Here is a 13,770-nt window from a genome sequence, read left to right as displayed (position 1 = left end):
AGGGCCAAATAATGTTAAAATCAAGCACATATATACAAGACAGACCATATTAATTATTCAACTGTGGATTTTACTTGCCTCTAGTCTACAAGCTACTTTCCTATTCCGTAGGCATAAAGCTTAATGTCCTACATCGGGCCTTGGTGATCCGAGACAGTACCTAAAAACTCTTAACAAAAAGCAAGTCCTATAGCCCCCCATTGCCGAAGAAAAGGAAAAACTCCCTATGATAACAAAGACGCGCCATTCTCCGACGTCTTGAGAACCAATTCCGGTCTTTCAGTAAAAACATTCTTTCCCCCTTTTCAATAGAACTCATCCTCCGGCTCGCCAGACAGGGGTGCGTTCTACATATCCTGACCCTGGGGAGTTCCAGAGGCTTCAACGCCGTGGAAAGCGTCTCCAAATGCTGAGTCGTCCATGTCCATGCTGAGATCTAGACCCTCACCCAGCTCGCCTGCTGCGCCGTCTAGCGTAGGGCCGTCAAAGTTAAGGGCATCGCCTGCTGTGTCAAGGTCGCCAAGGGAGCTGAAGTCGTTTTGGTCAAAGGAGACAGAGCCGCCGGGTGTCCCAGCTGCTGGGGTGGCACCAGCAGACGCAGTCTTAGCTACTGACTTGGCAGCGTCAATTCCTGTAGTAGTGGGTGTGTTTGCGTTAACAGAAGCGGCACCCGAGCCAGGTCCCTGATTCGCTTGATCGTTCGCAGTGCCATCTTTGGGCACAACAACCCAGTCTCCACTACCAGTTCCTTGATCGGGCGCTGTCGTGTGATCCTTTAGTCCCTGAGTTCCGCCCATCGTCACGTCACCGCCAGAACCAACTGCGGTGGCATTGGAAGGTGTTCCAGCCCCAGACTGAGCCGCTGACAATTGAGGTTGAGGGGTTCCAAAGTTGTTCAGAGGCGTAGAGGTGTTGGAAATGCCAGTATGCATCTGATCGAGTAATCCAGCAGCAGTGCCACCCATATCGATATCAGATTCGCCAATCATGATGCCGCTGTTCTGCGAGCCAGATTGCGACGGCTGACGAGATAGTTGCGAAGCGTCAGCCTGAACGGGTTCTGGTGCTGGTGGCTGATAACCTCCATCTTGAACACGAGATACCGTCGGCTTGGTATCAACCTTCTTTCCCGTAGCAGCTTCGACTTCAGACACTATCTGTTCGACTGTTTTCGTACTGACGGGACGAGGAACAGCATCCTCGTCGTGGGGGTCAACCTTGCCCTCAATTCGCCAAATCTCAGTGCCTGTACTCTCGACAGTGTTTCGAAGCTCCTTCTCCTTTGTGCTGAGGATGGAATTTTCCTTGAACTTTGCAAGAGCTGCGGCATGGTCGGCCTGCATCTTCTCTATCTCGGCCTTGGTTGACTCAATGTGATTGTAGACTCGCTTGCGGAATTCATCAGCCTTTTCGGGATCAAGCCGGCCGATATACGGCTTCTCAGGTACGGAATTGGAGGCATCAACTCCTTGCGCGGGAAAGATGCCTTCGGTCAAATATGCCAACTCACCCTTGAAACCGAGGTTTAAATCGGCAGGGGTGATCTGGCTTATCCTATAAGGAGACGAGAGGATCTCTTCCATCCACTCGTGGTTCTGCTGGTATCGGCTCATAGAAATCTCTCTTGGAGTAAGGTGGTCAAACATATCTCCTCGCGAAACATCCTCTTCATCGTCGAAGGCAGCGTCTAGCTGAGGCATTCCTGGTAGGGGGGGCTGGCCACTCTGGCCAGCGGCGTGCCTCGCTCGTTTAGCAGGAGGACCCGGTGCGGGTTGTGTGGGATATGCCATCTGTTGAGGAACGCCTCGAGGGGCCATCTGGGGAGGTACCGGCTGACGGGTGAGATCAGGCAGGGTAGGCCAGTTGACTCGGTCGGATAACATGAATTCCTTGCGACGAATCTGGCCAGCGCGCTGCAAAAAGTGGCGCTGCTGCATGATGCTGTTGACTCTTTCGTCAAAGGGAATCATGGAGACAGGAACTCTGTCATTCGGTTCGGCGGGTCCGTAATGCACAATGAAGAGGCCGACGTCTGGTTGAGGAGGATTAGGATGACCAGGGATAGGGACTAGTCGGCATCGTCGACGGGCGTGGAGAGCGTACTGCTCGCCGGGGATGTAACCAGCTTTCTGATAGTAAATCTCGAGCATCTAGTGAGGTTCAGCAGGCTGTCTCTTTGTCCATTACTCATCTTGTCCTTACCAGTCCATTGCCCAGATCATGCTTGTAGACCTGTTCTGGAGGCGCCCAGACATAACCATCGGTTGCGAAGGTCGTTCCCAAACGCTGAAGGGGCTGCCAGGTCAAAAGTATCGTGCCGTCTGTAGGCTTATCGAGATATGTCCAGAAAAAGGGCGCCCGGTCTCGCGCGACTTGTGGTGCAGCCATAAGCCACTTAGCAACCTCATTTAGGTCAAGTCGAGGCATCACAGGGTATCGAAATGAAGAGATCAGATGGACGTGTGGCATCTAAAGGACTGTCAGAAAGATGTTGCGATGCCCATTGCATCGTTGCGCGTATGCATTACATACAAGGTCCTGAGGGACGCCCTGGCTAGGATCCGGTTGAGCCATAGTGGGCGAGCGTCGCGATGGACGATATTAGGCGTGTTGGTATATCTAATTACGCGATTGATGATCTCCAGGTATGCGCGTTGCTCAACATTTAGCGTGCTGAAAAAGCCAAGATGGTTTGACTTTGAGAAGGTGAAGGGATGGCGTGGCGCAATTCACGATATGACTTGCGATGGAGATGTTAGAAGTCAATGCCCTTGCGCGGCTCCAAACTTCTCGCGACGAGGCTGCGAACGTGCAGATAGCCAATCAGAACTATGGAGCTGGGCAAGTAAAAGCGGGTCTCAAGTTCCTGTCCTCCATGGGGAAAGAACGAGGTCGTTAAGCAAGTTCTGGTAATTTATATAACTTAATCCTTGATAGATGGTATGATATTGTGTTAAATTGCCTGCGGGTAAGAACGATCTTAAAAAGTATTGAGCAGTGCGGATGAAGACTCTCATACATAATCACAAGTAAATCATGCACAAGTGGAGCAACTTTACTTCATATTGTTGCGCAAACAACAAATTGAGTCCTACAACGGTTATCACGACCAGGAACTTTCACGTATCACCGATTTGTGTATTTCATTCGGAAAATATTATTTGATCTTGTTTTCATGCTTCTCATCAGGTTCTAAACGCAAACCTGAATTTCATCACTTAAGCTTTCTAAATCCGTACCGGCCCATTCATCATTATCCTTGCAGCGTTACCGTGTTCTGTGTACCAAAGCACAGATTTTTATAAAAACGCAGCGACCGAGCTTCGTACAGCCCGGTGGTATTCATTCTTTAACCAATCATAGTTCCATCTCTTTACCCCAACAAGCAACTTAAGCCTGGTAAGTAGAGGCAGAGACGTTACCACCACGGCCGGTCCAGTTGACGTGAATGTCCTGGCCGTTGGGGTACTTGTCGCTAGCGTTCTCGGGCTTGATGCGGAAGGTGTGAGCACCGAAGTAGTCACGCTGAGCCTGGAGAAGGTTGGCGGGGAGGTCCTTGGTGCGGTAACCGTCGAACCAGGACAAAGCGGTAGAGAAGGCGGGGGTGGGGATACCAAGGAGAGCAGCCTTGGAAACAACGTCTCGCCAGCCGGGCTGAGCCTTGTGGATGGCCTTGTTGAAGAAGTCATCAAACAGAAGGTTCTGGAGGTCGGGCTGGGAGCGGTAGGCGTGGGTGATGTCCTTGAGGAAGACGGATCGGATAATGCAACCACCTCGCCACATGAGGGCAATGGAGGGCTTGTTGAGCTTCCAGTTGAACTCACGAGCAGCTTCCTGCATGAGCATGAAGCCCTGGGCGTAAGAGATAATCTTGGAGGCGTACAGAGCCTGCTCGAGATCCTCGAGGAACTGCTCCTTGTCACCCTCGAACTTGGTTGTTCGGCTGACGAACTCAAGCTTGGTGGAAGCGGTGGCACGCTCGTCCTTGATGGCAGACAGGCATCGGGCAAGGACAGCCTCGGCGATGAGGGTCACGGGCTGGCCGAGGTCAAGAGCGTTGACAGCGGTCCACTTACCGGTACCCTTCTGACCGGCCTTGTCGAGGATCTTCTCAACGAGGGCAGTGCCATCATCGTCATTGAAGTACATGATATCTCGGGTGATCTCAATCAGGAAAGAGTCCAGGACGCCCTTGTTCCACTTGGCGAAGACGTCGCCGATCTCCTTGCTGGAGAGACCGAGACCACGCTTCATGATGTCGTAAGCCTAATAATACTTGGTTAGTCTTCTGTGCGAGGCGGCCCTTATCTCTATCTCTTCATACCTCGCAGATAAGTTGCATATCACCGTACTCAATACCGTTATGAACCATCTTGACGTAGTGACCAGCACCCTCGTCGCCAACCCACTCACAGCAAGCCTCGCCGTCGCTCTTGGCGGCAATGCTCTGGAAGATGTCCTTGATGTGAGGCCAGGCCTCCTCATTACCACCGGGCATGAGAGAGGGGCCATATCGGGCACCCTCCTCACCACCAGAGACACCAGAGCCGACGAAGCGGATGTTCTTGCCAGCAAGATACTTGGTGCGGCGGTTGGAGTCAGGGAAGTGAGAGTTACCACCGTCGATGATGATATCGCCGGCGTCAAGGAGGGGCAGAATCTTCTCAATCCAGTCGTCGACAGCCTGACCAGCCTGGACCAGGAGCATGACACGGCGAGGAGACTTGAGCTTGCTGACGAACTCCTCAACAGTCTTGGCGCCGACAATGGACTTGCCCTTAGCCTCGTTTTCCAGGAATCGGTCGACCTTGGAGACGGTTCGGTTGAAGGCGCAGATGGTGAAGCCGTTGTCAGCCATGTTCAGAATAAGGTTCTGTCCCCTATGAAGCGTGTGAGTATGAGCTACCACTGGCATTGCCAGGTGAATGGTTCATGGGTCAAACTTACATGACAGCAAGGCCGATGAGGCCCAGATCCGCACTTGCCATAATGTCAGCATTCGTCGCATTTTGATTCGTAGCAGAGCTTGAGAGTGAGGTCAAGGAATTGTGTTGTTGAGGGGCACCCAGGTTGAGGTGAGCGAGACGAGCTCTACCTCGAGAACATGAGCCATGATCACGATGAGGATGAAGACCGCGAATGCCCCAAACAGTCCAGGCACGGATTCAATATGGCGATCCCTTCATTTCTCGCTCCAGCGCCCGGAGGGCGCGGGAATGAGAGCATGAGAGCATCACCATGAGGCTGTGGCGGGGTGGTGGGGTAAAATGTCAAGAGATGAGGTATGAGGGAAGCTTCAACTTACACAGGGCCAGACATGATGGGCTATGATATGCGATCGGGGAGTGGTAGGTATAGATTGAGGTTTTTGAAGATGTATGAAGGAGAGAAAGAAAAAGAAGGGAAGAAGGTGGGAGGAGATGCAAAGTTGTAGAGAAATATACCTGGTGATGAATGTTGTCACACCCGTGCCAAAGTTGGGCGCTCGGTACATTGTCCGCACTCACCTCCCAGTCACCTCCTGTCTGAGCTGGAAGGATGCCCACCTTTTTTTTTCTTTCTACCGCTTTGCATTTGGCTCAACTAAGCAAACGCGACGCAATGCGCTTCAAAAGGCTCAATCCAATACAATTGACCTGGTCGGGCATAACGCCAAGTATGGTGGAGCTTCCACCTTGATTGGCGGGGCTCTTCTCAACTATTCATCGTCATCGTCACTGTGGTGCGGCCGAGATTGATACTCAGATGATAGGTGTTTTTTCTTCCATTTACATCACCTTGACTACAGCTCGGTGATTATGAGTAATTGCTGTATCTAGCTGATCTCCCACTCATCCTGCCTTAATCATCGTTACTAAGGCAATCTACTCATTCGCTATGCCAGCCCTGCAAACACTTACAGTTACCAATACAAACTAACTTTGCATCAATTCCTCAGCAGCCATCATCATCATGACTGAGGTAATGCCCCTCCACTCCTCCCTGGTCAACAGCATGGACTTGTACCTGCTGGCTGGCCAATGACCATCAGTAGGGGTCCATCGTTTACGGACACCAAGTTCCAGAGATGGGATTTTCCCTCACATTTATTTAGTGGACTGTAGCGCCTCGCAGCGTTACCCCTCCAGGTCCCCCCTTCTACGCCCCTCAGCTCCAACGTTATGACGACTCTGCGGTGCTGCTGCGGTCTTACCCCCAAGATGAACCCCAAAGCTTACCAAGATTTTTGAAACCGTGACACAAGCAACACAAATCTCGTACAAAGCTCGCCGCATATTAGTCTGGATGAATTGCTTTCCGTGGTATCCGCCTCGCCTCACTAGCATCCATAGTCAAGTCCTTAGTCCTAGACCTGTCCCGTACGCGGTATCGACATCTCCTCGTCTCAGCTTGTTCTTGAAGCTTATGCTTGTTGGGATAACCTCCAAGCCCAGCCTTTCTTTGCGATCCTGCAATGCTGTCCGAGTGTTGGGACCCACGTCTTCCGGGCCCGTGTAATCACTACCGTGCCAATTGACTTGTTCATCGGACAGTAGCCCGAACCCCAACGCGCCTTAGCCTTCGCGAATCCGTACCGAATGCCCCGAAGGCGGATACGGAGAATCCCAAAGAAAAAGGCCGCAAACGCTGAGCTCAGTCCAGGTGTACTCTCAACCAACCCAGGTGCACTCTCAGCCCAGTTCATGAGTCCAGCCTGACCGAAATGCTCCACCGGAATTTAACCCGGCAACAGTGCCACAGCGCGGTATAAGCGCCGAACCAACTTATAGCCTCACCAGTGTCCGAAGTCGCTCATGACGAAACAGCCAAGGAGATCATGAGACAGAGAGTTAAGCCTCAGACTGGCCAAGCAATACCCGCTTCAGGATGCCTCAGCCTGCTTCGGCAGCCGGATACTTTAAAGCGACAACAAGACAATGCTGTTGAGCCACGCTTGGTAACACCGAATTCCGATTGACTCGGCTCATGTAGACTCAAAATCCCCATCGGAGATGCAAGTAACATTTGATATCGGCATAAAAGGCAATAATCAAGTTCCGCTTGCTTCGGTCCATATTAGCCGCCAAATTCTGCCGCCGAAATTATCTTGAGAACGGATCAAGTCGTCCATTTTCACTCATCCCATGTACATGGAGATTAAACTATCCGAACATTCATCCAGCCTCTCAAATAATAGGTGCGGATACACATTTTTATCAAGTTCCAGAACTTGCTATGCGCTATATACAATATTAACCCCCACCCCAAGGTGAAAAGAGCCACCGTAACTACGGGTTCATTGAATGTTCAAAGCTCACGATAACCCCCAAGAACCAATGTTGTCACGAAAAGTATGGACGCACCATGATGTTGAGAGTTCTCCAACTTGCCCGTTATTACCATGAAATCTTTCGGATTGGTCGGTATCTTTCTCTCCAAACAAGAGCGTTGAGACACCGTCAAGTCCGTCTGCTTCCGAGCCGAGGAATCTATCTGCCATAGGATTTCATAATCCGAAGAGGCTCTAACGCTGAAGACATAGGCTGCGCATCACCCACTCCATCTCGTGGGGGTGCAAGCTATTTAATACAGGCGACAACGCCCATTGTGCCAGACATCGCGACCCATGACAAGTGAGAATCGGGGGTTTTCATAATACATTGATTCAAGAAAGCAACACTAGGTCTTGGCATCTGAATCCTAAGCCATACAATTGAACCTATGTGGCCTGAGATAGTATTCATAGAAGCTTAATTACCCTGAAAATATATGTGGAGGAGCAGGATGTTTCCCGTCCCCTTATTCATGCTCGCAGTGGCTGTGACAACGCCCTGATATACGTTCTTCAGTGGCATCTTATTCTGGAAAGAGTATTTTGGAATCGAGTTTCCATCATAATCATTGTCTTTTATTTTATGCTAAGGTATGAGGATATCTGAAGAGGAAGTATCTCGTAGAGGGCACGTGATGTTCAAGTCCCACTTAATTTAGGCCGTTTTCCGGAAAATGAGGCTAGAGCGAATCATACAAGGCTATCATCAGATCCATCTTCTTCCATACAACAACAGTTGCCATCGCAATCGCAATCGCGTCGCACCGCCGCAAAGCACCGCCGAACCCTTTCGATAAAAGCTGCGGACGCTGGGAATCTCTTGAAAGAGGAACTTGAGCAGAATTTGGCTCAAGGTACGTTTTCTTGCAAACACTACACCGCTTCCTCGTATATCCGCTTGTATTCATCATGGCGTACCCTCCTCCTCCAGGCATCAGCAACAGCTCTCTCCCACCGAGACCGCCCGCCTCCAAGTCAGGCTTCAAACCTGCGTTTTCCTCGGCGGCCCAGGCTGCTTCGAAGCCAGCGTACTCGAACGCTCCGCCGACGTACTCCGGCCCTTCGAGTTACTCTGCTCCCAATGCCCCATCCACAACTCAGTATGGCCCATCGTACTCTTCGTACCCGACTACTGCTCCCGGCGCGGTGAACTCGGGTCCCGCATATTCGTATCCTCAACAGCCACAGAGTTACAGTACCCAGAACTACGGCGTACAAAGCTATGGCCCTCAGAGCTACGAACCGCAAAGCTATGGCGCAGCACCACAGATTGCGAATCCATTCCCTACGCCAGGCGCTGCGGGGACCGACTACAACCCCGAGATGGCCGCCCAGATAGCGCAATGGCAGAGCGCATATTCGAGCACCCCGACAGATAGCAAGGATAAGGCCCCTGGGTTTGCCGGGCCTCGAACAGATGGCCAATCTTCTGCGGCCGCGGCGGCTACCACTGCAAACCAGGAGCGAAAGAAGACAGTCATCCGAGAAGGCGGTGGTAAGAAGTGGACAGACGACAGTCTTCTCGAATGGGATCCCTCCCATTTACGACTCTTTGTCGGTAATCTTGCAGGCGAGACCACTGACGACGCCCTTCTCAAGGCTTTCTCGCGCTGGCCATCTGTCCAAAAGGCCCGCGTCATTCGTGACAAGCGTACATCCAAGTCCAAGGGCTACGGTTTTGTCAGTTTCAGCGACGCTGACGACTTTTTCCAAGCCGCCAAAGAAATGAACAACAAATACATTCAGAGCCACCCTGTAACAGTTCGCAAAGCCAACACCGAAATCAAGGTAGCCAATGTCAAGGAGAAGGACAGGCATGGAAAGAAGAATAAAAATAAGAAGGGTAGTCATGGCGGTGGAAATCATGGGGCTGGCTATGAACCCAGCTTAAGGCCCATGGGTGGCAGTGGAGTGGTCAAGCCTGGACAAAAGACCAAGAATGGCCTTCGCCTGCTTGGCTAAGCGTTTGACGAACTGTTCGACGGAGCAAGTGTTGCGTTTTGGTGTTTGGTGTTTGCAGAGGGATCGTACATACCCGGTTTAAGTGTAGTAATTCCATGAAGAATATCCGGTCTACTGCAGGGTACCTGGGTTCGTTTACATTGCAATGGTATAATTCGATCATCTTATTTCGTGTTGACCATGTCCTTCGAAAAGTCGCTGGCTTGGTTTTACTCTTCACTTGTGCCTTGAACGTAGGTATTGACCTAGGAAGGTACCGTTCCATGCAACACTTGGCGCATATCATCTGGCAAGAATATTGACCAAGTAGATTATGTGTGGTATCTGGGTATATTGATATTCTTGCTCTTCTAATATCACCATGTATAGAGAAAATTCCCAACCTAGATTCTATCCCCCAAGTAACCCCTGGCGCCGTTGTTATGATACATATAAACAAAAGATGGCGAGTCATTGTATCGACTCTCACTCAGTATGACAAAGAAAGGTGGCCCATAGAGTCGTTATATACAGGCTCAGATGTAAAAAAGGAAGTTGTGACGTTGAAACGATTATTCCCTTAGCGACGCTCATTAGCTGGCGCATGGGGTTGTACATCAAGATCTAAGCCGTCAATGCTGTCACGGAGTAGACCAGTGTTTTCCGCGTCTGTATCCCCATCGCGGTCTATGATTCCGCTAGTCTGGCTCGTAGGGGAGTCTGGCGCGTCATCGTCGTGCACATGCCGAACATGAACACTTTCTTGCGCCTCCTGCCTCATCTTTGTGATTTTGATGTAGTTGTAGGCAGCGATAGCGGCCATGGTTGTGAGTAGACCAACAAAGTTGATGGGTGTAAGGCGGTCACCAAAGACAAGAGCAGCCGCACTAATAGTAACAACCTCCTTGAAGATGCCAGCAATGGAGAGCGTGACGACGGAAGTGCGCTGCAGCAGAGCGAACTCGGAGGCTGTCATGCAGAAGGCGATGCAACCAGGGAAAAGCAAGAAAAGGGGCGCCATGAAATAACCCCATTCATCGCCCAGAACTTTGTAGCCTTCAATGAGAGCTCCGACTCCTTCCACGGGCACGGCAAGGCAAATAAGCACGAGAAACATGACTGGAGTAAGGAAGAAGATGCTGGAGAATGGGTTTGATGTCGCAGGGTTGCGGAGGAGCAGGATCTGGGTCAGTCCCCAGCGGAAGCCAGAGAAGAAGGCAGCTGAGATGACGAGGGCGAAGCCTCCCACCTTGAATTCAACTTCACCAAACACCATGAGCACGACACCGAGTGTCATGGTAGCAATGATGGCGACAAGGCGCCATGTCGGGGTTTCGAGGCGGAAAGCAAATGCAAACATGAGAACGAAAGCGAGTGAGGAGGATTTACACATAGCTAAAGCAAATGTTAGTTACCTCAATAGCTCAGATGCAGAGACAACATACTGTAAAATGTAAGGCTAATGAACTTGAGAGAGGTATTGCCAAGTCCAATATCTAGGCCTGTAGCTGCACCACAAGGTCCAATTCGAGTGAGGTAAAACATCTTGGTCATGCCGTAAGACTTGGGCTCGTCATCGTGTCTCGACCTGCCCATATCTGACAGATGAACACCGTATCCCGGTCTCAAGGAGGGCACGAAGTACAAAACTAGACCTGAGAGAACAAATTGAACCACCATGTGCATAGACGTCGTAAACAAAGGAAATGCAAAGTTCAGCCGGTCATGATCAAACATCCATTTGTTGTACTGTAAATAAGTCAGCAATTGAGTTATCTGGGAACGGGGCGCAAGAGCCGTTTCGTACAATCGATATTGATAACGAAAAGAGGTACCACAAAAGAATCAACACAACGTTTACCATCAAGCTCTTGAAAACGGTCTTGTCTGCTTCTTTGCGCTCCTCTTTTGATATAGCCTTATTGTCCCTGACGATCCGCTGATCCAGCTGAGTATTTCTGCTGCGCTTCTTCTGCCGCCTCTGCTTGTCTTTACGGGTCAATCCTGTTTCCTCGTCGTCTTGGAGGTCTTCATCGCTCAAGCTGTCATCGGCGGATTCATCCTTCTGGATCGCAAAGCCGTTCGCATCCAAATTTTCTTCGGATATCTTAGGTTCTTCTGTCGAGCCAGTGGGTGCGGGACCACGGCTTGTGACACGGGTTCGGCTAGGTGATCCAGCTGGCCGACCAGCCATGTTGTGGCTACTTCGCCGTCGACGGTGTCCTGCAATAGGTTCCATTTCTATATCCCAGTCGCTCTCGCTTTCCTCGTCACCGTTGAAAGACCTCAAGCCGGTTTCACGAGACGGGCCAGCTATCGTTTGATTTCCTCCACCCAGGCCAGAGTTCCGCGATGTAGCCACTCTTGTTGTGCCTGATGACGATCCTGCCACTGATCTCAGGGGACTCGAGTCTTTGGCTGATAGAGAGTCGTCAATGAGAAGAGATTCGGGGGATTCGGGGCGATCTGGAGCTGCTGCGTGTTTCGAAGACGAAGGGTGTGATGGTGAGGAGGGAAATGGCGAGGAGATGGGATCAGGTTGAGGAGGAAGAGCGGTCATGATGGAGACAAAAGAAGGACTAGAGCAGGGGATACGATGGGGCTTTCATAAGTTAGTGATGGCAAAGGATACCCAGGATGGCTAATGGTAATGAGTTGGGTTGGTCCAGGTCTGCTGGCTTAGGTGGTCGCAAGGACTCCATTCGTACAGTAGTGCATTGGAAAGGCGGAGGAGCTAATCCCCATAGGGCAATAGTTAAAGTCGGGGCCGTCATGGTAGGGGACCGTAGCGCCGTGTCTGAGGTAGCACAGAAGTCACTTGGGGGGTTATGTGTGATCACTGGAACACTCCGAGAGTGAGACCTGTTGACGTCGATTGCATTGAACGGCAACTTCCACCTCCTCTAACTTTGGATATATGAGCATAACTCTTCAAGAACTGGTTTCTCTGTAGTTTTCTGGTTATGACAACTTCTTTCCTAAGGTCTCCTCCCGAGTTACAAGTTGTCCTTCTTCTTACACTGTTAACCCAGCAGCACCAAAGTGCGGAGTGGACCTGAAGGCGTTAGGTCTCTTGGCATTAACATCCATGGAACCCCGTGGCGCACTGCATATCTGCACGCGACACAGCTTCTAGGCCTCAAAAAAGGAAATGATTCGTTTGAGGATAATGTTTTAGAGGTTTGTGACAATAAGGTGCGCATAGTTCGAGGCCCATGCCAAGTATAAAGAGGTCAAACAAGTGCTCCCCACCTGTTGGTATTTCCTACAAGAGCTTTGCAGCAAATCCGAAGCAACAATAAGCACAAATATCATGAAGATCGCTTGAAGTTGTCTGTCATTGAAAGGTATATGATAAATGCTGTCTGACCACCGAGCATTAGGATTGGGGACGTAGCTTTCATCTCAACAATGACAAATTAACACGCTGAACTCAGTTACTTCACAGGTAGCTCAGGTAGTTTAGAACTGCTTCTCGTCATATGCGATGAGATGGGAATAAAACAGTGACTACCCATAGCATCAATGATCTTCAGTCCACAGCGATCCGGCCGCTGATCACCTCCGCACGTGTACATTATTTCAAGCCCATCAAAGTGCCCACATGACACATGATCCCTATATCGCGTTTTTATCTAATAAGTCTCATCTAACGTCCAATACTCCAGTATTCCGCTCTGACCCTGGCATACTCTCTCTGTAATCTTTTAGCTCCTGCGTTTCAGGATTTTTATGTCATTTGAAGTTGAAATATCCAGGAACCTGCAACCCACAAATCCAGGGGCAACAAGAAGTCCCCATCTCGTATCGGATGGGTCTCTGATTTGTGCATAAAACTCAGGCACTATACTAGGTGGTTATTAAATATCATGACCAGTTCCTGATCAATGGACTGCTACTCTATGACTGTAGCTGCGGAGTACCGGTAGTAGACGAGCCCCTTTCTCTCATTCTGATTCACTTCGCCTATGGTAGACGGCATTTGAGGCCTTGGCAAAGTAAAACTCACGGCATTGGCCCGTATTCTAAAAAGTGACCAATTTAGAGCCCGACTACCCGAATGAATGCCCTTGTCGTGTCCCTAATAAATCTAACAGGTCTCCATCTGTCGGAGAGGGTCCTCTACCGAGACAAGACGTGCGTCCCGCCGGGTCCAAAATCCTTGTCAGATATTCAGGCGAGCCGATAAATCATCAGGATTCTGATGGCCTTGACAGCTGAGCAGTCTTTGGAGCCGGTGGCAACCAAGGCATCCTGGCTCGAGTAAGCCTTGGGAATTGAGTTTTCAGGAGAAGATTCGATTTATTAGCTCGATCTAGGCACCTTCTTCTAAACTATCCTGACTTGAGCAAAAGCCGAATTGCACGGTCCTTATCAGATACGACCTTGCCAATCAAACTTCATTCTTCACACTCTGTGTTCGTATTAACCAAGCCTATCAGTTGCCAGCTGTCCTTTCTTCTAACACTTCTTCTTCAAACGAGCCCGTGTAGTTGCACAATAAGGCACTATATGTT

The 13,770-nt window shown here is 50.3% G+C and overlaps 4 protein-coding genes across 4 annotated transcripts; 1 reads left to right on the top strand and 3 right to left on the bottom strand.

Annotated features, from left to right (window-relative positions):
• Positions 1–49: 49 nt before the first annotated feature.
• Positions 50–2,767, bottom strand: FOBCDRAFT_152302 (uncharacterized protein). The gene is made up of 3 exons (XM_031182424.3): positions 2,533–2,767; positions 2,203–2,469; positions 50–2,150 (listed from the first exon to the last, which is right to left on the bottom strand). The coding sequence occupies exons 1-3, from the start codon at positions 2,572–2,574 to the stop codon at positions 348–350; spliced, it is 2,112 nt and encodes a 703-aa protein (XP_031043192.2). The 5' UTR covers positions 2,575–2,767; the 3' UTR covers positions 50–347.
• A 357-nt stretch (positions 2,768–3,124) lies between these two features.
• Positions 3,125–5,625, bottom strand: FOBCDRAFT_212160 (6-phosphogluconate dehydrogenase). Its single transcript, XM_031182423.3, has 4 exons — positions 5,306–5,625; positions 4,948–4,980; positions 4,325–4,880; positions 3,125–4,266 (listed from the first exon to the last, which is right to left on the bottom strand). The coding sequence occupies exons 1-4, from the start codon at positions 5,317–5,319 to the stop codon at positions 3,391–3,393; spliced, it is 1,479 nt and encodes a 492-aa protein (XP_031043191.2). The 5' UTR covers positions 5,320–5,625; the 3' UTR covers positions 3,125–3,390.
• A 2,319-nt stretch (positions 5,626–7,944) lies between these two features.
• On the top strand, positions 7,945–9,565 carry FOBCDRAFT_212157 (uncharacterized protein). Its single transcript, XM_031182421.3, has one exon. It carries the CDS (start codon positions 8,222–8,224, stop codon positions 9,272–9,274), a length of 1,053 nt encoding a protein of 350 aa, XP_031043189.2. The 5' UTR covers positions 7,945–8,221; the 3' UTR covers positions 9,275–9,565.
• Positions 9,566–11,968, bottom strand: FOBCDRAFT_255796 (triose-phosphate transporter family-domain-containing protein). Its single transcript, XM_059611174.1, has 3 exons — positions 11,061–11,968; positions 10,699–11,002; positions 9,566–10,648 (listed from the first exon to the last, which is right to left on the bottom strand). The coding sequence occupies exons 1-3, from the start codon at positions 11,811–11,813 to the stop codon at positions 9,834–9,836; spliced, it is 1,872 nt and encodes a 623-aa protein (XP_059463871.1). The 5' UTR covers positions 11,814–11,968; the 3' UTR covers positions 9,566–9,833.
• Positions 11,969–13,770: the final 1,802 nt, after the last annotated feature.

Source organism: Fusarium oxysporum, chromosome I (assembly GCF_013085055.1).
Source record: "Fusarium oxysporum Fo47 chromosome I, complete sequence".
NCBI classification, from domain to species: Eukaryota; Fungi; Ascomycota; class Sordariomycetes; order Hypocreales; family Nectriaceae; genus Fusarium; species Fusarium oxysporum.
The sequence above is the reverse complement of the archived record's forward strand: the minus strand, read 5'-3'. Positions and strand labels throughout refer to the sequence as shown.